Source organism: Mastigoproctus giganteus, chromosome 5 (genome assembly GCF_048544385.1).
Source record: "Mastigoproctus giganteus isolate SK-2022 chromosome 5, ASM4854438v1, whole genome shotgun sequence".
Taxonomy (NCBI): Eukaryota; Metazoa; Arthropoda; class Arachnida; order Uropygi; family Thelyphonidae; genus Mastigoproctus; species Mastigoproctus giganteus.
Window position 1 is genome coordinate 67,002,987 of NC_143579.1, and position 26,591 is coordinate 67,029,577.

Sequence of the window (26,591 nt, forward strand, 5' to 3'; positions counted from 1 at the left end):
AGTAGTCTTCCATGCACAACAGTCTCAAAAGCTTTGCTGAAATCCAAGTATATGACATCAAAATTATTTTTTGCATCCAGTTCCTTTGTAACCACATGATAATATCCAGTCAAATTTGTCAGACAAGTCTTTCCCTTAACAAACCCATGCTGTGTCTGAATTAATACCACAGTGTTGTCTAGATGATCTGGCAATGCATCTTTAACCAGTGACTCCATTATTTTCCCCAGAACAGAAGTTAAACTAACTGGTCTGTAATTACTCGTGTCACCCTTAGTGAATTGGGGATACATTTCCATATCTTCAGTCCATGGGGACTTCCCTGAAAACAAGGATGCTCTCTAAATTATGGCTAAAGGTTTGCTTACTTCCTTTGCCACCTCCTTTAATATAACTGGATAGATCCCATCCACCCCAGGTACCTTTCTTATGTTTAACTTCAACAATTTCTCTTCCAGTTTGCTCTCAGTTATTACAAAATCATTAAGCACCTTGTTACAGTTTGATAAACTTCTGGCATTTTCCTTCCTTAATAACTCCTCATGAATGCTGATGCAAAATACTCATTCAGATTATCAGCTATCTTAGCAGGATCATCATCAGTCGAACCATTGATATCAAGTGGACCAATCTGATTCATCCCCTTCCTTCTAGAGTTTATATAATTAAAGTTGCCATTAAGGACAAGTTGCTGCTATGGATAAAGGGATGGTTGAGTGGGGAAACAGAGTGGTAATCAATGGACACTGCTCTTCATGGGCTAATGTTATTAGTGGCATCTGTGTTGGGTCCATTGTTGTTTTCTGTATTTATAAATGATATTGATGAAGGTATATCAAGCTTAATGTCCAAGTTTGCAGATCATACGAGGGTTGGTAATTGACAGTAAGGATGGTATGCTACTGCAACAGGATCTAGAAAAGTTGAGCAGATCGGCTGAGAGGTGGCAACTGAAGCTTAATATTGACAAATGCAAAATACTGCATATTGGTAGCATTAACCTCAGAGTAACTTACCAACTGTTCGGTAATACACTGAGGGTAGTCAAATGAAAAAGACCTGGGGGTAATTGTGATTAAGTTATGAAGTTTTTTGAGCAATCCACAGGCTGCGAGATTAGTTTATGGGGTCTTGTCAATGAGTCAATGATATATAGGAATTTTGCTAGCTGGGATAAGGAGGTGATTGTCCCCTTGTATAAGGCAATGGTCATGCCATACCTTGAGTACTGCATACAGGTCTGGAGGCCTGATTTTAGGAAAGATGTAGAGCTGCTAGAACAAATTAAGATAAGTGCAACAAGATTTGTGAGTGGAAAAAAGGGATGCTGTTACCAAGAAAGGCTTAAGTTCTGCGACTTGCAGCATCTAGAAACTAGGCACCTGTGAGGTGATCTAATTTAGGTGTATAAGGCTTCAAATGGTTTGAGCAAGCTCAGTGTTCATGGGATTCTTCCTCTTGCTCAGATTCCACATCTGAGGGGGCATAAATTCACATTGAGGAAAGTCAGTTTGAGAATACATGTGTGGAAATTTGCATTTAGCAAGCAGATGGTTGATTGCTGAAACAAACTTCCAAACTATACAAACTTTTAGAGTGAATAGATGGGGTAAAACAGGAAGAGTTTTTTTTTTTTTTTTTTTTGGCTGAACCATATTAGCTTTCTTTCTTGCTTCTACTAATGCTAATATTAATGTCGACATTAGCTGTCCAACACTCCTGACATTACTATAGATGCAGTTAAGTCTAAATGTTCATGTATATTTACTACCCTGACACATTCCTTGAAGTTATTTAGGCTGGTTTGCTTAGCTTTATCTTTTCACTCACTTGAAACATTGCCATCCTCATAACATCTTGCTGACATTGGCTGTTGTGGCAACAAAACAAGAATTCTTATCATGTGATAAGATAAACACGTGTCTGTATTACCTCCTCTCCCCCATCTAACAGTTCTCTGAACCCTTAACAGTATCCTTAATGATACTGGCAAAAACCCTTCACCACCATTGTTCAAATGAATATTGCCACTACAAAATATTGTCTTTCTAACTACAAATGTGAGCCAATAAAATTTTCCCCCAAAAGCTTGCAGAGTTCTTCAAGCCTTAAGTTAATCCACAAGGCTTTCAGCATATAATTCCTTCTATCACGTCTGAACAGATTTGATACATACATACACATTCTGGCTTAACTCATGGCATTTTTTCAGCATGGTTATATATATTTATCCATCAAATCATTAGATTGTTTGTTTAATATTGTCCCCACAGGAATAATAATGCTCTCTTCCCCCTACCCTACCCCCCAAATCACAATTTCTTTCTAATATCATCAATTGGTACATCCGACAAACAAACCTTGCTTCTGCCCATCTGTCTTTATTACAAAAAATTTTGCCTGTTTTCCTGACAATAGAGTCCCTCAGTAAAACTAAATCTCAGTAAAACTAAAGTCAACTAGAGCAGTCTGCACTTGACTGTTCTGTTCTGGGAACTGAATCGGTATTGCATCGCTTGGCTGGTCACAAGATACTTGAATCCCTGATGAGTCCCTAGTTACATTTTTGTTGAGGGAATGCACCCATTTCTTCTTTGACTCAAATGCTTCTAATAATGCACCACATTTTAATTAGAGATTGGTACGTTCCTTACATTGGGTGCAAAGAAAAAAGAACTGTCGATTGAGCTTGGTTTGTGTTCTAGACGGACCTTAGAATACCTGTCACAGGCAACAAATTCATAACTCACACTGGAAATGCCTGAAGGCATAGAAATGTCTGTCATGATGTCCTTGAATGATGTACTGAAAGTGAATCTTATAACAACCATTATTTAGGTAAAATTTGAACTTGAGAAAGATTAGAAAATTTAAATTTACAAAATATTTCAAAATTTAAATTAACAAAGTATTACAGAACTTAAACAATTACAAAAATTTTATTCACTACTGAAGTTAAAATTAACCTACTGAAGTTACTGGAAAGAATTTAACTTAGTAGAAATACTTTACAAAAGTTAAAATTAAGTTTATAAAATATTGTATAAATCACTTTCAAAAAATTATTACTATAATAAATTTTATAGTAATAATAATAAATAATAATAAATTACAGAAATTAAATATAAAGAAATTTTAAACAAAAATTTTGTCTATTGGATACATGATCTTAATCCCCTTCATTTAATTTGTGGAGCCAGCTTAAAGCATGTCTGAAATTAACGAAATGAAATTTACAGAATTACTGAAATAGTTTTAAGAATTACAGGAATTAAATTTAAACAAATTTTAAACAAAAATTTTGACTACCAGACACCTGATCTTAATCCTCTTCAGTTAATCTGGTGGAGCCAACTTAAAACATCTGCTGTCTTTCATTTACTTTTTCCGATATCTTCCAATATGTATTTGTACATGTACAAATACATATTGGAAAGTAGAAATATATGTGAATGTGCACGCTTTATGTGCTTAATGGTCTTTTCATCTGGAAAATAGATCAAAATAATAGATAAGAGTATAATTTTTCACTGATTTTTTTTTTTTTTTTTTTTTTTAATTTTCTGAAGAATGAATAATTTTTCTGATTTTATGAAAATAACAATTGATTAAAAAAATAAAAAAGATAAAACTTTTACAAAATTTCATGTTTTTTATTTAAAAATTAAATGAAAATTTAAAAAAATTTTTAAAAAGATCCATGCAATAAATATTGCGATGTTTTAAGATAGCTGAAATATTGGTATAATTATGGACAATTCAAAAACACCGAAAAGTTTTTTCTAGAAATAAATAAATAATAATAATAATAAAAAAAAAACACCTGTCAGGCCTTGTGTCAGGCGTTGCATTATAAGGTATTACACATATAGGACATTGCTCATCATCAACACTATAAGTAAAGCCATACTTCATAAATTCCTCTTGATATTTTCTGTTCTTTTTTCATTCCTTTTGATTTGGAATATGATGGCTCTATACCAGAAATTGATGGTATGGTTGCACTACACTTGAAATAACGTTAGTGTCCAAAATTTTCATGTGATATATTTCTTACCCTATTAGTTTCTGAAGTATCTGTAGCAACATTATTGTTGCATATTCGCACCTCTGGCCTTTAGGTAGTTTGAGAATTTGTGCTGAAGAAGCACGTAAGAGCCACTGGGATTACCATAAAGGGATTAATTGAGTGGTACTTCTCAGTACTACTCAGCAATTGAGTAGTACTTAGAAGTATTAATACATACTGAGAAGTCACACTGGTCAGCTGCTTTTTGTGTGTCCATAACCAGTGAACAAATTAAAGTGTATTCCCTATGCAGTAGAGTTCATTCTACCTCAGACTAAGTTTGAGTAGTCAGGTCTCTACCTAGAATATTAAAAAAGTAATTTTAGCAACAGGTTTTTAGCTTTTATGTACACAAAAAATAAATTTATTTAAAATCTGTTGCACCCCACAGTTTGCGCACCACTGGACTAAATCATTGCACACCATCAGGCATCTCTCATATTGTGGAGCTATACTTCATAACTGAGTTGTCACTATTGCAACACCAGAGTACTTGCTCATTCACCAGTGAGAAGCCAATCAGCTTTGAAATTGTCACCACGGGGAGCCTGATGCTGCCCGGAGTTTCCAATAATAGTAACAGCAGTCTTCCCTACTGGGGAAGCGTTGCCTATTCTAGGAGTTTGAGTAGTGTGAGTTAAAGGAGTTACTGTCCCTCTCATTCTTCTACACTTACTTTCCTCTACTTTTTATTTTCTAAGTCTAATAGGGACAAGTGGATAATAGAGCTATTATCCCACACAGTTACATCAATAAGCTTCGAATTGGTGCAATCTGAGTAGCGGTATCTGCTGAGAATAAGTAACAATAGTCTTCTGCATAGATGAAGCGTTACTTCTTTCAGGAAGTGCAATACCATGGCAATTTGTTGTGAAGGTATACACAATATGAGTTATTAGTATAAATGATGTGTGTGCATCAACCCATGCGTAAATAAACTACTTTAAATATCTAAATACATACGATAACTTTGTATAATCTTTGCAGTTCAAAATAAAATATACATTTTTTGTTTCATTTAAACAACCTTTTATGTCTTTTTTTTTTTTTTTTTTTTTTAGAGTGATTTGTTATTTTTTGATTATCTTTATTTTCTGAATCTAACCATAAAATTATGTAATACCAGTTTCTTGGCTTTTAACATGTTCTGCTCTGTCAACTTTCGTTCAGACATCATTCTTACTAATTAAAAAGACATTTATTGCAAACTTCTGTTTGATTGTGCATGTGCAGCAACACTCGTTTTTAAATACATTATAAAAGTAAAAGACTACTGATGTTATTTTCAGGATGTAGAAAAGAAATACCATATACCACTATTTCTGTCAGAGAACCTTTGTCTAAGGTAAAAGAGCAAACTCTTCATTGGTTGCAGGAAACTACAATTCAGGTTAGTGTATTAAATTTGTAAAGCAAAAAAACTAGCCTAATAACGTATACTACTGCATTACAATGAATATGAAGATATATATACAAATTATTTAAAACTATTTTATTCTGTGTGTCTAACTTAAAACGCAGTTTAAGTTGGATATAGATATTAGTAGGCTTGGGGGGATAGAAGGGGCATAAGCTCCTTAACCATGCATATAAGTGTTCCTAGGTCTATCTAAAAAAAAAAAAACTCTCAAAAACCTGGTCATCATGTCCCCCCCCCCTTACGATGATACCTGGATACGATAGTACAGTAGGCCTCTACTTTTCAGTTTCTGACCTGTTGAGAAAGGTAGGTCCTGACACATAAGAATAAACATATTCTTATGTGTCAGGGTAGCGGTATCTGCTGAGAATAAGATCAGAGAATAAAATTGCATTAAAATCGTAATAATGGTGGTTATTACAATAATTAATGAATCTTATAAGTGCATTAAATCTGTTACTAATGTAAAATAAAAGCCTTTTAATGACTAACCTTATGATGGTAAAAGGATGGTACACAGAGGTTTAAGACTACAGAAAGGGTGTGGTGGTTGAGGTTGAATCTTTAATTTCTTTGAAATAAAAGAGGGGGATCTGTTTTGACAATTTATTTCTGTTAGATTCTGTAGACTCTCTTATAGAGATTGAGAACATCCTTTTCTTTCTTTGTTGAATTAATTTTTTATTTCATCAGAAGAAAGTACAGCTGCAAACTCCGCAGATTTATGATGGTCATCTTCCTGCTTGCCTTCCTAATGCCCTTGTGGGTAGCACAGTTGGTAGAACCACTGTTCTCCCCACACTGGGTGGAAAAGACCTGAGTTTGAGTCCTGTCAATGACTTGAGAAATTTTTATAAGCCTTTTTTCACATGTTCTGAGTTGCTCTCAGGCGAGGGTAGCAGGGTTATATCTAAACTCTGAAGAAAACGTTCCTCTCAACACCTCAGAAAAAAAACATCCTCACAGACTGAATCATGTTCATTTCCATCAGAACAATGCTTCACACAATCATTTTGGAAACGTGCAAGATTTTTTAAAGAAAACAACATTGAGCTTATCCCACTCCTCCATACTCACCTGATCTTGCACCTAGTGAGTGCATTGAACCATTGAGGGTAATTCTGAGTGCATTACTGGACTCAGGAGAGATTCCATTAGATTGGAAAAATGTCAATATATCTTCAATACATGAGGGCAGTTCTAAGGGTGTAGTGAGAAATTAACAACCAGTCAGTCTGACTTCAGTAGTAGGAAAAATCATGGAGGCAATGATCAAGGGTGGAATTCAGTATCATTTATATAGAACTGGAATTCTGAAGGATACACATCATGGTTTTGTGAAGGTAAAATCATTTTTAACAAATCTGGTTATCTATTTTGACAGGGTCACTCATGAGCTGGATTTAAGGAATAATTTTGACATTGTTTTATTTAGATTTCAGCAAAGCATTTGACTCAGTACTACATTAGTGGTTACTTTTTAGCTGCAACACATCGGAATCACAGGGAAAATCCTCAGATGGATAGCATGATGGCTTCGGGGCAGGAGGCAGAGAGTTGTGATAAATGGTTATTCCTCAGATTGAGTTAATGTAAGAAGTAGGATTCCCCCAAGGATCAGTATTGGTACCACTGTTGTTTTTGACTTTTTTAAATGACATCGATGAAGGGATAGAGGGCGTGATGTCTAAATTTGCAGTTGATGTAAAGATCGGTACAGTAGTTAATGATCAACGCCAAGCAGAGCTTCTTCAACATGACATAGATAGACTTCAGGGATGGTCTGAAAAGTGGCAGCTTTGCTTTAATCCAGCAAAGTGCAAGGTCTTACACCTGGGAAACAGTAACCCCAAAATACTTTACGCACTTGGTGGAGTTGAACTAAAGTCAGTAGTGGAAGAAAGGGGCTTGGGAGTTACAATATGGTCAGACATGAAAATCTCAGAGTATTGTAGACAGGTTGCAAGGAAGGCCCATGGTGTCCTTTCGATGATTTACTGAACATTTGTTAGTAGAGATAAGGATGTCATATTCCCATTATACAAGGCTATTGTTAGACCACACTTGGAATACAGTCTGTCCTCGTATAGCACGATAGTTGTGTTCCTAGAAACCCTCGTGCAATGCAAAATCGTGCAATATAAACAACAGGCCCTATGGGAAAAGTGGGGTTAGGTGCCGACCACCCAAGATTGAACACACATTTGGAACCAAAACATTACCAAACACAATAAATAATCGGGTAATTTTAATCGTTATAAAATACTTACGTATTTTATAACGATTAAAATACGTAATAAAAAATAATATAATATTTTTTATTATAATATAATAAATAATATTTATTTTTTTATTATTTATTATATTATAATAAAGTATTTTTAGTATTTTTTAATACTTTTTTAGTATTAAAAAATACTAAAAATACTTTATTATAATATAATAAATAATAAAAAAATAAATATTATTTATTATATTATAATAAAAAATATTATATTATTTTTTATTACGTATTTTACGAATAAAATACATTTTTATTCGTAAAAAATTTATTATATTAAATAAAATAGTCGTAATAAAATACTTACGTATTTTATGACGACTATTACGTAATAAAATATTGCTAATGCTTTTGCTTCTATTGTAAGCAAACTTGTTTTTTGTTTGATTTTCTATCCAAACAGATAGAAAATCGAAAAACAGATAGAAAAGATAGCCGTTCCATCTCTTCCAATTCTTGTGTCTTAATCTAATGGATTTTAATTACACTTTGAGTTGTTCCTGCTATGAAAGTTGTTTTTATTTTCTCCGCATTCTTTGTAATTTTCGGCGTTGCCTCATTTAGGTCTGTAGCACGTGCAATATCACATGGTCTTTCATTTCGCTCAAATCGTTTCACAATTTCATATTTTTTCTCTATCGACAGAGGCGGACTGGCCATAAGCTTTACCGGGAAACCCCGGTGGGCCGGAGGCCGGTGTGATTTTGGCCATAAACTGTAGTATGAGGCCACTATAAATTTTCCCGGGTAAGAATTTTTTATCCAGTCCGCCTCTGTTTATCGATATTGCTTTTTTTTTTTTCTCTCTGAATCTGCAGTGTCTTTGCCAGGACGCTTCCTTTTCACACCTTTTAAGTATTTTACTCATTTTTAAAGCACAATTACAAAACGAGGAGGCACCCTTAATATACATAAACAAAGCTGCGCGCGTGTAGCAACTGAATAAACAACACCGTAAAGGCCGAGATACACTATTAACACCTCACATTTTACTAAAGCACATTTCTGGGGGTTACTACCATAAAACAATAAAAACAATTTCCAGTTGCGTTTCTGCTAGTGGAATCTGTTATAAACTGGTCGTAAACTCGATCTAATTGCAATTGCAAATTATCGATAGCTGGAATTGTGTGGGTTTTTATGTTATTATGGTGAAATGTGTTTCCCCTTCACTGATATAAAACACATAAATACATTTTCAGAATCTTCTTCATTCCTATCGTGTTGCGTTCAGTTGGGGTGATTCCGCGTTCCACTGCCATTTCTTGTAAACATGAAGGCGAATCGTGCATAAGCAAATTCGGTTCGTGTTATATAAGATATCGTTCCCCTATTTATAAATCGTGTATGATCGAATTCGTGTAATGTAAACACGTGTTATACGAGGACCGACTGTACTATGTTCAGATATGGAGATCGCATCTAAAAAAAAGACATCGAGCTTCTTGAAAGGGCAACTTTCAAAAAGACTGGTAACCTGGTGAGATCAGCAAAAGGGTGTCAATATGAGAAAAGACTTCGAATATGTGGGTTGTACAACTTAGAAACTAGGCACCTTAGAGGAGACTTGATTGAGGTGTTTAAGGCTCAGAAAGGCAAAAGTAAAATGAACGAGGACGAAATTTTCATGGTTATAAATGATTCTAGAACTGGGAGCCATAAATTCAAGTTACGGGGGGGGGGGTTAGATTGGAATCCAAGAGGTTTTATTTTAGCCAGCAAGTTATAAATTACTGGGAATAAGTTACCCACATCTGTAGTAGAGGCTAACAGTTTGGGGAAATTCAAAGGTCAGCTGGATAGTTACCTATGTTAGGAGGGAAATACTATTTCCTTTTATTTTGTTATTTATTAATTATTTATTTTATTTTATTTTTTTATTATATAATTTTGGTGTAAATACACAATAATTTACCATAAGTTTTACTACATAAGTAGTGTAAAGGCATAGTTTGATTTTATCTCATATTGTGGCTACCCCCTTCACAACGAGATACCAGGTATTGCACTACTTCGAATAAACAATGCTTCTCTAATAGAGGAGACTACTGTTATTCATTCTCAGTGGGCACCACCACCACCCAGGCGGCACTGTTTCGGAGCTTGTTGGCTCACTCATTGGGCAGGTAGGTACCCTGGTAATGCAAACATGCCATCACGGTTGCGAAGTTAATTCCAACAAGCTCCGAAATGGTACCATCTTAGTCCTGGTGCCCACATAAGCTTTAGGCATTTTTGCACCGTATGGCCATTAATAATATTAATACTAATTACTTTGGGTTTTTCCCCAACAATGAAGGATGTTCTTTATGGCTATAGATTTTCTATCCAAAAAGCAGCTGGCTCTGCCATTTACCAATAGGCTGAACATACCTCCAAAGAAAGCTTTGCCTCTAAAGAAAGCTTTGCTGTGTCCTTCACAGCTTGGAAGAACAGATGTGAAAAATGAAATGTGTGTAGCTACTAGAGAAAAGTGAGTCAAGAAAATTGTGTGCAGCTTCTATGTTGGAAAGTGAGTCAAGTGTCACCTCTGTATCTTGTGTACTTTATGAGAAATAAATTTGGAGACCTTATAACTTGAATGCACGTCATAGTTATTTTGGATTAATGTTTAATTAAATTGGTAGAATCAGTGTCAGTGGCAGTCTCTGACAAGTACTTTAAAGAAGATTTTAAAATTAGTGAGAAAAGCCATATGAATACTTAACTTGTTCTCTGTATACAACAAAGTGAGGTTCATTGAGTCTAACATATGTAGCTCTAATTCAAAATTAAGCACCGCCAGCTGATTATAACTGCTTCAAGTAAAATACCATCATACTCTCTTCAGAAACGTTGAGTCAAAGTTATGTTTATAACAATGACCCCACTGTCTAGGCTTAGTCAAGAGCATTTCCATTTCCACTGTCTAGGCTAAGTCAAGAGCATTGTTATGAGGAATTGTTAAAATGGGCCAAGCATGACTTGAGAAATAATTTGTTATATCTCAGGTTTTCTTCTGCAATTATCAGCTCCCCAACCAAGACCCATAACATTGAAACATCTATTTCTTAAGAGGTAACTACCATTTAATACACCAAAACTGTTACCTTTTTTTAACACCATCATGTTCTGGAACTTCTATAGTCCCTTGGTAACGTGCAATACTCTTTTCAATGATCAGAATATCCAGAAAAGAAAGGGAAGAAATTTGAATATGTATCCAAAGAATAAGTTAACTGTACCAAACTTAATTCTTTAGATGTAAAATTAACAGAGCTTCTAAATCAAAGTTTTGCTCTTGAGAATGAGATTTATGAATTTTTGGGCTACACAAGTGGATGGAGATTTCAGCCTCTCCCCTCCCTCCTCAGCTGAATTGTGTCTAGCATATGTTGAGGGAAAAAAATTTAACATCTATGCCCAATAACATTGTTATTCATTAGATTTGATGCTCTTCGGTCATTGGAAAAGTGAGGATATTGACATTCCTTTTATTAGGTTTAATTTATTTCACATTCACCTAAAATAATACTGTGGAAATGTAAGAAAATTTAAATACTTTTAAGTTCTTAAATCTCACTGTTTCTAGAATAAATAATGTCTTAATACAAAATTATTTATAAGGCCTGACGTAGCCCAGTGGTCAGGAGCGAGAGTGCATAGCATGCGTTCCTTGAGTGGTCCGGGGTTCAAGCCCGTGACTACTAAATACGATAAATATTTGTATTGACGATTTATTGTAAACTCTACTGACTTGGTTGTCGTGCCGGAGTATAAACAGAAAATTTATTTATTTATAATGATAATCCACACGGGAAAATATTTTCATCTTGATTTCAGAGTAAAGAAAGCGATTTTATACAGTCAGGTATTGGATTATTTTCTTAACATACCTGGAAAAAAAAGAGTGAACTCTGATCGTAAAATATTATATGTTTTTGAAATGTAAGTATCCTGGCACTTTAATTCATGATACCATTAAAACAGTTGAGAATAAAATTAACACTGCCCAAAGTATTATCCCATGTTCAGATCTTCACCACATACTGATTCACAGAGGAAATGGGCCCCCTTTGCCAAGATAAGCTAACTATGGCCTCATTTGAAGAGGACTTTAGAAATTCCAGCCTCTCCAATAGCAAACAGATTAGTAAACCCAAACCTATCTAAATGGGTGGCACAGTGCTATACAAGGGGTGATCATTTAATTTGCAGACTGGCGCAAGATCTGAACTTAATTGTCATCATCTGAATCTTCTGTGGATTTCTCCTTCTCAAAATACTCTCCCTTCAACTTTACACACTTTTGCCACCATCGTTCCCATGCATTAAATGCTTCTTGCAAGCCATTTTTTGAAAGACTGCAAAGTGCTTCCATTGTGGCTCTGCGAGCATCGTTGTCATACACAAAAATATTACCTCTCATTGCTTTCTTCAGACATGAAAACAGAAAAAAATCAATGGGACTAAGTTTGGCGAATAAGGGGTATGTGGAAGAACCTCGGCACCTATGGCAGTGTTTACTGGCTGCACAATATTAGCCGTATGGGGCCTAGTATTGTCTTGATGGAGAAACCACTTCTCACCAGAAAGTTCTTGATCTTCCTCACGAATAGCATGCCAAAGTTTGACTCTGATAACCTATGCTTCTTTATTCTTAGTTGTTCCATGAGGCACAAAATGGGTAACAAGAATGCCTTTTATGTCAAAAAACACAAGAACCATTTGTTTGTCAGCCGAATGAGGAGCTCAAAGTTTCTTAGGTCCTGGTGAATCAGAATTCTTCGCCTCACTCGAGGCGCCTCCGTAGCCAGGTGGGCAGGAGCAGCAGTGCTTAGCACACGCTTCTTGATTAGACTGGGGTTTGAGCCCATGACCACCAAATACGGAAGATGCAGAAAGGTCAGGGAATGACTATCGCATATCCCCGGAGCAATATGGCCTAGTTGCTAATGCTCCAAAAACCAAATAACAAACAAACAAACAAACCACTCACTCGACTGTTCTTTTATCTCTGGATCATAGTGAAAAATTTAAGTTTCATCACAAGTCGCCATTTGATTTAAGAAGTTTTGACCCTGTGTTTCAATCATTTCTTTGCACAAGTCTACTGTTTGCTGTTTTTGTTTTGGAGTCAAATTCTGTGGAATCCAGCGGGCACAGATTCGCGACATTTTCAGGTGATCTTTCACAATACTGTGAGTACTACTGTGTGAAATGAACATTCTAACATCTAATTCACAAAGCGTAATTTGCCTGTCTTCATCCAAGATTTCTTGGGCTTTTGCAATTTGCTCAGGAGTTGTTGAGGAGGAAGGCTAACCAGGTCTTGGGTCATCTGCAACAGACCCACAGCCTTCACTGAATCGCTTGTGCCATTTAAATATGGCCATCCTACCAAGACACTTTACTTACGCTTCATTCATCTCTGTTTTCGATGCATTTAATTTCCATCTGACACAATAACGAATCGCATATCACTGTTCAATCTGTATGTCCGGCATGATACTTTGCTGCTTCAAAATAATCGTCAGTGACATGTAGCTTAAAAAAAAAACTCTTCACACAATGCTAGCTCGACAAGTACTGGCATGCACACATAAGAGTCTGCTCAGTAGGGATCAGGGAGAGCACTTCTAGTGGCAATTATATTAAGTTCACATAGTGAACATAAAATCTTGCACCAGTCCCCAAATTAAATGATCACTCCTCATGTCATGATCAACTAAGCCTCCATTGAGGACAGTGGGTAAGGAATAATAGATAGTTTGGATATAGATAAACTAAACCATATCATATATGTGATTTACTGTGATTGTAAGTATGTTAGGAACTTCTCCACCAGTTATAAGAAAGGAATGTATTACTACAACAGTTTTTCATCAGATAATTTCCAGGGTTGTCCTTAATATTCATATTAGAGGTCCCTCATCGTGGGCATCTGTATGCTGTGAGGGGACCTCCCAGTGATGTTGCTGGGCTTCCAGATTAGCATCACTGGGATCCAATGCCTCTACCTTTGTTTCCATGGTTACACCATTGGAATCTGGCTTATGCAACCATGCACCACTACCCATAGAAACTCAGACAGGGGGATCCTAGTGGGTGAAGGGATCAGCCCTAATGCACAACTTTAGCCCCTATTTTGATAAGACAGGAGTTCCCGAACCGGCCCAACTAGGATCAATCGGCTAGTGGTTCTTACTGCTATGGTCACCTAACATTCCAGTAGGTCTCTTTCCCTTTGGTCCTGGAACAGGGTCAAGACATTATTGGAAATGTATGATGCCCTAAGTGAACCTGGCATTCCATTTGCAAATGCAGAATCTGCTAGTTTGTGAGTAGGCTCTCCTTGTAGGGCCTCATGGTGGGTGAGGTGCTTAGGGCATCAGAAATTTTATTTTACTCTTATGAGTAATTTAAATTCCTCTTCTTCTTCTGGGGCTCAACAAAGCCCCTACCTAATCAATCAAATGATACCAACAATAAATCTGCAAAAAAGACCTGGAACTGAAGATATGACATCAATGACACCACTTTTCCTCATTTTCCATTCCACCAGAGAGGGGTAGTTGAGAAAAATGGTACACTGCTTCATCCAGAATGGATCAGAAGGGTCAGAAAGATTCTCAAATTTTACAAAAAAGGCTGTGGTCTGGAAATCTTTTAGTTGAAGCCTTGTGTGCATAACATACCCAACAAACTCTGAAGACCATATTGCACAAAAGTGGGAACCTCATTCCTTCTCGTTCTTATCCTTATATTCAATACCTCCACATCCTTCAAGTTCCACCAAGGCAAGTTACTTAAACTGACCGGGAAGGATTTACTTTCCAAATCCACTGAGGTGTTTTAAAAGCCAAAAGTACAGCCACTCGCAAGCTATCATTGCTCCCCTGCCTGTGCTCAGTGTGATGCCAAAGATCACGGGGGTCAGGGAATGTACAGCTTCAAAGTGAATTTTACAAATTTCCAAGGAGAACACCCCACATATTTTCGAGAATGCCAGTGGCAGAAGGAAGGAAAAAAAAAAAAAAAATCAAAAACTAAAAACAGCTGAACATCTATCAAGAGGCCTGGAAATGCATCCAACCAGTAAATAGCAGCCAGCCATTATATTCCCAGAAAGTTTCTAGGAAGTGTACTGCTGGAACACAAACACATCAGAGTCATTCACTCCTCTTACCCACCATTTATTGAGTCCATTAAAACCAACTCAGAAGAGTCAGTCAGTTGCCACACCTATATCAATACCTTCTACTGCACCAGTTCAAACAAAGATGAGCCACAAGGAAAAACAATGAAAATAGCCCCATCTCAACAGATAGATTGGATTAAGAACAAATAGATTTAGAAATTAAGGAGGCAACAGAAGACAGTATTGGAACTTTTTGCTGAGGAAGAAATGGATACTGGACAGTGTGCTTACTTCCAGATAAACCCAAGTGAGAAAACAAAGCAGCTCTTCAGAAGTCCACAGACAGATCCAGCAAACCTAAATAATGGCCACGTTTAAATTGTTGGATTCCACAGAAATAGTGACAACACCAAGGCCTTCCTATGGAAGCATTAATGTACTTGCTTTTGCTTACAGGAGCCTTCATTGCATAATTGTTCACATTAGTTAGGTTCCTCCCGACTTTGTTCCATGTCACCTGGGAACGACATCCACCAGGCAGAGTTTGCTGATCTCATTAAACAATTGCCTTCCCCTTTTCTTCTACTAGGGGATCTTAATGGATATCATACTTTGTGGGATAGTGCAGTTGTCAGTGGGAGAGGTCATAGTATAGAATGGATGCTTCAAAATAATGATCTCTCCCTTTTAAATGTGGTGGTAATACTTTTTGCCACATGCCTACCTGTACACTTACTGCACTTTTCCTCCCAGTTTGTACATGAGAAGTTGAAGAACACCTTTACGGTATTGATCACTTCTCCATGATATATCCACCATCAAGGATACCACAATGAAAGTTTGATCAGGCTTACTGGAATGCCTTTAAATATCATGCAACATTTAATACCACCACAATCAGCCTGGAGCCAGTCAGCGATGCAGTTAAGTACATCACAAATTATTGTTCAAGCAGCACAATTCCAGAGAGTTCCACGCAGTTTCCGCCAATTCCCAAACCGTGGTGAAATGCAGAATGCGCAGCAGCAAGAAGTGCCATTAGCAATTGGGTAATATCTGTATCTATACATTATAGGATGCCAGTGTATTTGGAAATGCTGTCAGAGAGCTATTGAACACTAAATATCTTGGTTAATGAAGAGAGTGATGCAGAAGCAGTTCTTTTGCATGACAACCCAGCTTGCCAGATATAAACCCGTTAAGTGAGTCACTTTTTATTTACCATTTCGCTATGGCAAGTGTTCCATTCCTTCCTGAATGTTAACAACCAAGCAGTAAACTTAAATCAGCTATACAGACACTCCAACTTATGTAATATGCGACTTACGTGAACTCATACTTACATAACATTTTCTGTAAGCCCAATATTCAAGTTTCAAGCTGTAATGCAAGAATCTTATATTATGCTACTAATGCTCCACTGCACCATGCTTGGTTGGATTCTCGCATTATAGTTTCTGCTGTACAGAGAGTCACAAAATTCCTCTTTGCTTTTTGATAGTTTTTATTGTTTTCAAAATTTTTCAGTGCTTTAATCATGACTGGAAAGGTGCCAAGCGCAGTTAACCACTCATGAAATTGATTTAGAAATTAAAATGATAAGGATACAGGCATACCTCGAATAACGAATAGGATGCGTTCCATGAAATTACTTCGTTAAGCGAAACTTCGTTTTCAGAGGTAAAAATACCATGGCCAGAATAGGGATACGTTCCTACGTAAAGAAAATGAACAGCTTTTTTTTCGAACGAAGAAAAGTTTTATTAAATAAACAGTCAACTTAAATATAAAGTGAAATCACATTTTAAAATTGATTGCTTATGCTTTTTTTCTCTTTCATTTAACAATTGCCTATACGGAATTATTGCATTTAACACTGATCGCTTAACAATAACACTTCTTCCTAAATCAGGATCATTTTCACTAAAAAAATTTAAAACGTTTTCAATGTCATTTAAGCACCTTTTTAAATCTTCGGTTGTTAACACTTTTTCTGCAGGAACTTCTTTAACTTCGTCTTCATTATCTTTGTTTTCGTTGCTAACAAGGTTTTCTAAATCTTCCACTGAAAAACCATCATCTTCTGCATTCAATAAATTTCTAACATCCTCTTCATCGACATTTTCGAAACCTATTGATTGAACCATCTGGATAACTTCATTTCTAATTTCTTGGATGTTATTTTCTTCTTCTAGTACAACTTCCGGCCATATTTTGCACCAAACTCCATTTAAGCATTTTTTAGTGACTTCTTTCCAAGAACTATCAATGTTTTCAATTGTGTTTTTAATGGTGTAGTTTTTCCAAAAAGTTTTAACTGTCATTTCCTCTTTTATCCTCTAGTTCAGTTAAACTGCTTAATGTTCGACGCAGATAATAAGCTTTAAATGATGCTATATTACTCCCTGATCCAATGGTTGAATCAGGGAAGTTGTGTTTGCTGGAAGAAACACAACTTTGACAGGAATGCATGTGTCCAGCGTGTTAAGATCAGTAGGATGTCCCGGAGCATTGTCTAACAAGAAAAGAGCTTTTTCTTCAAAGTTGTTTTTTTTTGACAATACCGTTTTACTTCAGGACAAAAGTGGTTAACAAACCAATCAGTAAATAACTCCTTGGTAACCCACGCTTTTCTGTTTGCTTTCCATATTACAGGTAAATTCATTTTTATGTTACCTTTTAACGCCCTCGGATTTTCTGAATGGTAAACTAATAACAATTTTAATTTATAATCGCCAGAGGCATTTGATCCAAAGAGTAACGTTAAACGGTCTTTGGCTGCTTTGAACCCAGCAGCTGATTTTTCTTCAATAGAAATGAAGCTTTTTGTTGGTAGCCGTTTCCAGAACAGACCGCTTTCGTCAACATTGAACACCAAATTTGGAAAATTTTCATGTTCAATTATTTCCTTTAGTTTTTCTGGAAACTTATTTGCAGCTTCTCCTGTTAATTTTACACTATGAATCCTGGCCCGTTTTTTAAATTTCTCGAACCAACCACGAGAAGCCCCAAAGGTTTCCGTAATTTCTTCAGTTTGTTTAGATTTCAGGTGATTAAACTGGAATATTTTTTTTATGTTAAATGGGGCTTGAAATTGCCGACTTCGTTATATCGAAGCTTCGTTATCAGAGGTAACGTTAGCCGAGGTATGCCTGTATTTAAATAAATGAGGTCAAAGTTTGTTGGTTACAGCATGTGAACTCAGCCTCTCAGCAATCCACAATGAATATCCATCAAGAAGGATGCTTCTTGTATAGAAGAGCAGGTGAAAAAGATCTTCACCCCTAAAGTTGACAATTTTAGAGAAACAATGCTCGGGTGCTATTTATGAAATGAAAAACTATTAATTATATGGACAGAAGGCCAGTTATAAAGGTCCTTGAGGATGACATAGATATCATATTCTCTCAAATATGCCAGACTGGCTGTACTCGCTACCTGGGAGCCTGAAATGCTGATGGAACTGATATTCGGGTGACATTCAAGTCAAGTAGACCCAATTTTAGCGAAGTCCAGACAGTCTGGTGACAGCCAAATCCCCCTTGCACCTTCAAGATGGTGAGACTGTTAGTAATCCTGGGTATAAACCTCCATGCACAAGCTCATGTGGGTGACCATCCAGATATGAACCAATGAAAGGAGGGGTTGAGGTGTGGCTCCCACACAACATGGAGGAATACCGCCCCTCTGTGTTATTAGGCAATGCTAGGTGGTAGATGACTCTCATCTACCATTACTTTGCTTATTGGTTTGAAGTGGTGGAACCCATGTTTCTCTCCAGAGCTAAGTTCCGATCAACTCTTCCCCATCTCTTCCATCATGCAGTATGACTGATGACTTTTGAGGTTATGATGAACATCATAGCGAGATCCAATCTTCCTTACATTTCGAGGGTACAGCTCTAAAACGGTGTTCACAGGCCGGCCGCTAGTTAGTACACCGGATCGAACCTATTGGTAACTCTCTAGGAGGCTTCTGGATCAGCTAGTGTATAATCTTGCATCCTGTAATCTGCCAGATACTGACTGGAGGGAGTCTGAGAAGTGTGTATGGGGGGGGCATTGTCGGGGCCACGTTATGTCAAGGATCTGGGTATATTCTTACCATGTGTATGCTATATCCAAAAACTTCATTACTTCATACAACATGTCCCACCCAGTTTTCCTTAGGCACCTCCGTAGCCAGGTGGGCAGGAGCAGCAGTGCGTAGCACACGCTTCTTGATTAGACTGGGGGTTCGAACCCATGACCACCAAATAGGGAGGATGCGGAAAGGTCAGGGAATGACCACCGCATATCCCAGGAGCAATATGGCCTTAGTTTCCAATGCTCCTAAAAACCAAATAACAAACAAACCACTTTTTCTTACTATTGAATACACCATGAATTGTCAAACTAATAGAGTAAGCTTATCTGTGAAAAGATCTAAACCTCCCAAATGCTTCCTAATTCATTTCACAAATATACGTGGTCTCAATTCTAATCTCAACGATGTCCATTTCCACTTGCAGTCTGCCAAACCCCACGTACTTTTTCTGACAGAATCTCAGTTATCGGTTGATTCAACTACTGCTCATCTCAGTCGCCAAAATTATTCGCTGTATGATTCCTTTTGCCTCAAAGGGGGTACTTGTGCATATGTCTGTTCCGATATTCCTGCCAGAGACTTGGTAATTTGAAATCTCCTCTTTTTGATCTTCTCTGGCTTAAAATCTCTCTACCTCATTGTGTCAAATTCATCTGTTGTCTGTACCGTTCTCCCATCTCCATTAATCACTTGGAGCTCTTTGACTTCCTCTTTTGCAAAAAACTTGACTTTCTATAGTCCAACTTTCCTAACAGTGAGGTAATTTTCCTTGGTGATTTTAACGTTCACAACTCCAGCTGGCTTCCGTATTCTAGTCATACCGACTCAGCTGGTCAAGATGCTGAGGCTTTTGCAATTACTAATGAGCTTGCACAGATTGTTCATTTACCTACAAGAATACCGGACAATCCTAATGATACAGCCAACACACTTGATCTTTTTCTCACAAACAACCCTTCTAAGTACACAGTCGAAGCGAGAGGTCCTTTAGACACCTCATATCACAACTTGGTGATTGTCTCTTCTCCAATGGAGCCTTTATCTCATGGCTATTCCCAAACTCGTATTATTTGGCATTACAAGAATGCAAAATGGGATGACCTGCATTATTTCTTTTCTTCTTTTCTTGGTCGGATTACTGTTTCAAAACTTCTGATGTCAACTTTTGCTCTGGTCGTGTCAGTGAAATTATTCTTGTAGGAAAGGAATTCTTTATTCCACACTCCACTTTAAAATCTCATCCTTTATCTAAATCTTGTTTTTCGAATAAATGTGCTAAGGCTCTTGAAGAAAAGAATGTGTCATATCGTAATTGGCTTGTTTCCAATTCTTCAGTTTCATTTTCTGCCTACACCAAAGCTCACAACAATTGTAAAGTAGTCATTAATCAGTCCAAACTAGATTTTGAACATGTTAAAAGTAGAAAACTTGCTTCTTGCCTTAATGGTAGCTGAGCATTCTGGTCTCTTGCCAAAGCTATTGGCCGCAACTTTTGCCCATGTCTGCTCCCACATCTGTCAAAAGGCGCAGTATAACCGCAGTCATTTTTGTGCCAATAAAATCAAAATCAAACCTCTGTCAAAACCAGATGGTTCTGTTGTCACTTCAGCCAAGGATAAAGCTGACCTCCTGGCATCTCATTTTCCTTCCAACTCATGTATTAATGATCTTGGTAAAACACCTCCCACCATTCCCAACACCCTCCATTCAATGCCTCCTGTGTTCTTCTGTCAAAAGGATGTCAGAAGAATTTTGATGAATCTTGATGCTAAGAAAGCTCCAGGTCATGATTGTATTTCTCCACTTGTTCTCAAAGCCTGTGCTTCTGAACATACTCCTGTTCTTTGCCGCCTTTTTTCACTTTCTTATTCCACATGTGTTTTTCCTTCTGCTTGGAAATTTGCTCATATCTAGCCAGTTCCCAAAAAGAGTGACAAACCCAAATCCAATTATCATCCCATTGCAATTACTTCTACTCTTTCTAAAGTAATGGAGAAATCAATTAACTGCCAACTCTTAAACTACCTAGAAACCTTCCATCTGATCAACGATTGCCAGTTGGATTCCGTCAGTGTTGATCCACTTGTGATATTCTGGTTTATGTTACCCATTTATGAACTAATTCAATGGAAAATTTTGGTGAAACACACCTTTATGCCAAACACAATCGAAAGTCTTTGAGATGTCAAGAACAACTTCTTGACATCTCAAAGACTTTTGATTGTGTTTGGCATAAAGGTCTTCTAAACAAACTTCCATCTTATGGTTTGCCGACTGTTTTTTGTAATTGGTTATTCAGTTTTCTCTCTGATCGTTCACTTGAGGGTGATGGTAGATGTCTCTCTGTCTTCTAACTTCTCCACTAATGCTGGTGTCCCCCAAGGTTCAGTTCTTTCTTCCACTCTTTTCCTCTTGTATATTAATGACCTTCTTCCATTGACTGGAAATCCTATCCATAGTTTTGCCGATGATATCACATTGCATTCAACTTTCCATTTTGAGAAACGTGTCCTGCTCAATCAGCTTCAACTTCTCGAAAATCTGCTACCAATTCCTTAAATGCCCATCTACAGGTAATTCTCCAGTGGGGCAAAGACAACTTAGTTGATTTCAATGCTTCTGAAACTCAGTCTTTTCTTCTACCTCATAAAAAGGATTCTTCTGCTCCTATTCTTATCTTTGGTGCCACTCCGATTTCTAGACAGAATGATATATCTCTTTTGTGAGGATTACCCTGACTTCTAATCTCTTTTGGCATAAGCACATTACAAATATTGCTTCCTCTGCATCAAAAAAACTTGGTTTTCTCTTTCGCTCTTGACTTTAATTTTCTTCCAAACAGCTGTTCACTCTTTACAAATCGCAAATCTGCCCTACCATGGAATACTGTTCCCACATCTGAGGTGGTGCCCCCAAAACCTCTCTCAGGCTTCTTGATTCTGTTCAGAAGAGGGCAGTTAGGTTAATTAATGACTCATCACTTACAGAGTCTGTGCACTCTCTGTCTCATAGATGTACTGTTTCTGCTGCATGCCTCTTCTACAGATATTTCCATGGGCACTGTTCTTCTGAATTGGCTTCTATAATTCCCGCTCTCTCTTTCAAAACAGTCCGAATATGTGCCACCGCCAGCCAACATCCATTTACTGTCCAACTTCAAACTCACAGAACCAACTTTTCATCTTCCTCATTTATTCATTCAACTGCTGTTTTCTGGAACAACCTTCCTTCATATGTATTTCCTGAAAATTACAGTCTACAGAAGTTCAAGTCCAATGTCAACATTTATCTTCTTTTGTCTTCTCAACCTCCAACCCAAGCACAGTACAAAGTTCTATAGGTTCTAATACCTCTCGTGTTTGGGGTTTACATTAAAAAAAAAAATGTCCTTTTAGCCTAATGAAAGTCCCAGGAAAGGCTAGAAGTCCCTATGCTGATGTAAAGCTAAGCACCAAGATGCACCTGAAACTTTATGGCCAGTAATGGGTGGTTTAATCAGTTTAAAAATTGTGCTGGTTTTCATAATATGAAAGTGAGTGGTGAGGCTACTAGTAGGGATGCTACAGCTGCTGAAATGTATCCAAATGTATTGAAAGAAATTATCAATGAACATGAATTTATGCCGCAACAGATTTTGAACTTCAATGAAATAGGCTTGGTTTGGAAAAAATGCCAGAACACAAATACATTTTGAAAGAAGAAGAAAAATAATGCATGGTTTCTAAAGAAAGACTTGCTCTTTTACTTGGTGGTAATGCATCTGCTCACTTAGGCTTAAAGCACTCCTAGTTTACCATTCCCAGAATCCCCATGCATTAAAGAGTATCGGGAATCCAACTCTTCCTGTGTATTCCCATTTTAATGATTTGTTCATGAACTATTAATCCCCAAGGTTGAGAAACATTGTTGAAATAATTGCATTCCTTTCAATATTTTGCTTGTTATCAACAATGCCCCTTGTCATTCTGCTCATTTGGATAATTTTTATCTGAATGTCATAGTTGTGTTTCTGCCACCCATTATGACATCGTTTATACAGCCCATGGTTTTTTTTTTTTTTTTTTTATAAAAACCCCAAACACGAGAGGTATTAGAACCTATAGTACTTTGTACCGTGCTTTGGTTGGATATTGAGAAGACGAAAGAAGATATTTGTTGACATCAGACTTGAACTTCTGTAGACGGTAATTTTCAGGAAATATGTATGAAGGAAGGTTGTTCCAGAAAACAGCAGTTGAATGACCAAACGAAGAAGATGAAAAGTTGGTTCTGTAAGTTTGAAGTTGGACAGTAAATGGATGTTTGCTGGTGGCGGCACGTGTTCAGACTGTTTTGAAAGAGAGAGCGGGAATTATAGAAGCCAATTTAGAAGAATTATAGAAGCCAGTTCAGTGCCCATAGAAATATCTGTAGAAAAGGCATGCGGCAGAAACAGTACATCTATGAGACAGAGAGTGGAGAGACTCTGTTAGAGATGAGTCATTAATTAACCTAACTGCCCTCTTCTGAATGGAATCTAAGATGCCTGAGAAAGGTTTTGCGGACTCCGCCCCAGATGTGGGAACAATATTCTATGGTGAGGTGGATTTGCAATTTGTACAGAGTGAACAGCTGTTTGGAAGAAAAAAGTAATGCTGAGAGCAAAAGAGAAAACCAAGTTTTTTAGATGCAGAGGAAGCAATATTTTTAATGTGCTTGTGCCAAGAGAGATTAGAAGTCAAAGTAATCCCCAAAAGAGATATATCATCTTGCTTAGAAATCGGAGTGTCACCAAAGATAAGCACAGGAGCAGAAGAATTCTTTTTGCGAGATATGACAGGACTGAGTTTTAGAAGGATTGAAATTAACTAAGTTGTCTTTGCCCCAATGAAGAATTACCTGGAGATCGGCATTTGAGGAACTGGTAGCGGATATTTTAGAAGTTGAAGCTGATTCAGCAGGGCGAGGTTTCTCAAACTGGAAAGTGGAATGCAATATGCTATCATCAGCAAAACTATGGATAGGATTTCCAGTCAATGGAAGAAGGTCATTAATATACAAGAGAAAAAGAGTGGGGAAAAGAACTGAACCTTGGGGGACACCATCATTAGTGAATTTAGAAGACAGAGAGCCATCTACCATCACCCTCAATGAGCAGTCAGAGAGAAAACTGGATAACCAATTACAAAAAACAGTTAGCAAACCATAAGATGGAAGCTTGTTTAGAAGACCTTTATGCTAAACACGATCGAAAGCCTTTGAAATGTCAAGAGCAACCACTTGTGTTTCACTGGACTTTTCCATTGAATTTGTATATAAATGGGTAACATAAGCCAGAATATCAACAGTGGATCAACACTGAAGAAATCCATACTGGCGATCGTTGATCAGATGGAAGTTTTCTAGGTAGTTTAAGAGTTGGCAGTTAATTGATTTCTCCATTACTTTAGAAAGAGTAGAAGTAATTGCAATGGGACGTTAATTGGATGGGAGGGATTTGCCACCCCTTTTAGGAACTGGCTGGATATGAGCAAATTTCCAAGCAGAAAGAAAAACACCTTTGGAATAAGAAAGTGAAAAAAGGTGGCAAAGAAGAGGAATAAGTTCAGGAGCACAGGTTTTAAGAACAAGTGGAGAAATCAGGACCTGGAGCTTTCTTAGCATCAAGATTCGTCAAAGTCCTTCTGACATCCTTTTGACTGAAGACCACAGGAGGCATTGAATGGAGCATGTTGGGAATGGTGGGAGGTGTTTGACCAAGATCATTAATATTTGAGTTGGGAAGAAAATGGGATGCTAGCAGGTCAGCTTTATCCTTGGCTGCAGTGACAATAGAACCATCTGGTTTTGAAAGTGGTGGGAGCAGAGATGGGCAAAAGTTGCAGCCAATAGCTTTGGCAAGAGACCAGAATGCTCAGCTACCATTAGGGCAAGAAGCAAGTTTTTTACTCTTCGCCTGTTCAAAATCTAGTTTGGACTGATTAATAATTGCTTTACAATTGTTGTAAGCTTTGGTGTAGGCAGAAAATGACACTGAAGAAGTGGAAACAAGCCAATTACGATATGCCACATTCTTTTCTTGAAGAGCCTTAGCACATTTATTGGAAAACCAATTTTTTAAAATTAAATCACGAGGTTTTAAAGTGGAGTGTGGAATTAAGGATTACATTCCAACAATAATAATTTTACTGACACAATCTGAGCAAACGTTGACATCAGAAGTTTTGAAACAGTAATCCGACCAAGGAAAAGAAGAAAAGAAATCTTTTTCAGGTCACCCCGTTTTGCATTCTTGTAATGCCAAACAACATGAGGTTGAGAATAGTCATGAGATAAAGGCTCCATTGGAGAAGAGACAATTGCCAAGCTGTGATTATATGTATTTGTGAAGGTATCAAAACACTGCAAAAGCATAGAAAGAAGTGACACAAAATTTTCTGAATTCCATGTGGAAAAAAATATGCCCCACAGTTTGTGCATGGTTTCAAAAATTTCAAGTGGGTTGTGGCATATGCAGACAAAATTGTAACACTTGGTGTGAGTAGCCACAATTTGAGAGTGGAAGAGTAAATTGAATCACTAGGAGAAAATATGTCGAATGAAGACCTTATTCAGTTAGAAGTAGTGAAGGTGGATGAAGCCATGCAGGTCAAGGCTTTGCCAGAATCAGAAGGCGCCATAACATTTTGTAACCAAGGAGTAGGTACTTGCATTCCATGAGATTGCAACTGCAGTGGTATGATATGAGAAGATAGATCCCAAAGCCATGCGGTTGTTAAAAAGTACAGTGAGGTGGATAGTATATTGGCCTGTTTATCATGAGATATGTGAAGAAAAGAAAAAGCCAGTGTTGAGTCATCACTCAGTAAGAAGACTGATTGCCAGTAAATTAATTTTTTTTTTTTTTTTTTTTTTCCATTTATGTGTACATGTGCTGTATTTCAAATATTTTTTTATTATTTTTATCTTATTAGCACTATTTTGTATGTATTTTATCTTATGTAGATCAAATTCCAGTTTACATAAAGTTTCGTGGAACATAATCCCTTACATAAGTTGAGAACTGCCAGTACCTTATTTATTATTATTTTTTTTTTTATGCATAGACTAGTTTTGTCATAATGCACCCTGAATTGCACAAGTATGTTCACACTTGTGCACAATCACACAGTGGGTTTAACATTGTGGTACAAGTGTTGAATCCACTATAGTTTCATGAAGGACATCTCACTGGTTAAGGATGCATGTTCATATAACTTTTGTTTAATTCATTTTAAGTTATCAGCAACCCTGATAACTTCTATGAGGACAATCTCTACAGAAAGGAATGCCTCAAGAACTGCTACCAACTATTGAACCTGTGATGATCACCTACACCTGGTCTTTTTGCCTACTGCATTTTTTATTTATTTTATTATTTTTTATTATTATTATTTTTTTTATTTCTGATGTCTGCTGCTATAAACTTTGTGTTTATTTCAAGCATATGTAACTTCAATTATCTCGGGTCGAGCACACATGGACTCTTGTACATTGTATATGTGGTTCCTCACACCTCAGTATGTAAATTACTCACCCTCCTGACACACTGCCATCCCGGGGTAACCCACAGTGTCTTGTGGTTAATAAACAGACA

At 37.0% G+C, this 26,591-nt stretch overlaps 1 protein-coding gene across 2 annotated transcripts in view; it reads left to right on the plus strand.

Moving 5' to 3' along the window:
- The window catches only part of LOC150085462 (uncharacterized), a 201,861-nt gene that overhangs the window by 143,112 nt on the left and 32,158 nt on the right, over positions 1 to 26,591 (plus strand). For both annotated transcript variants that reach the window (XM_090374046.1, XM_090374047.1), the window contains exon 8: positions 5,359 to 5,459. In XM_090374046.1, coding sequence (XP_090230172.1) covers positions 5,359 to 5,459 — 101 coding nt within the window. The remainder of the gene's footprint in view (positions 1 to 5,358; positions 5,460 to 26,591) is intronic.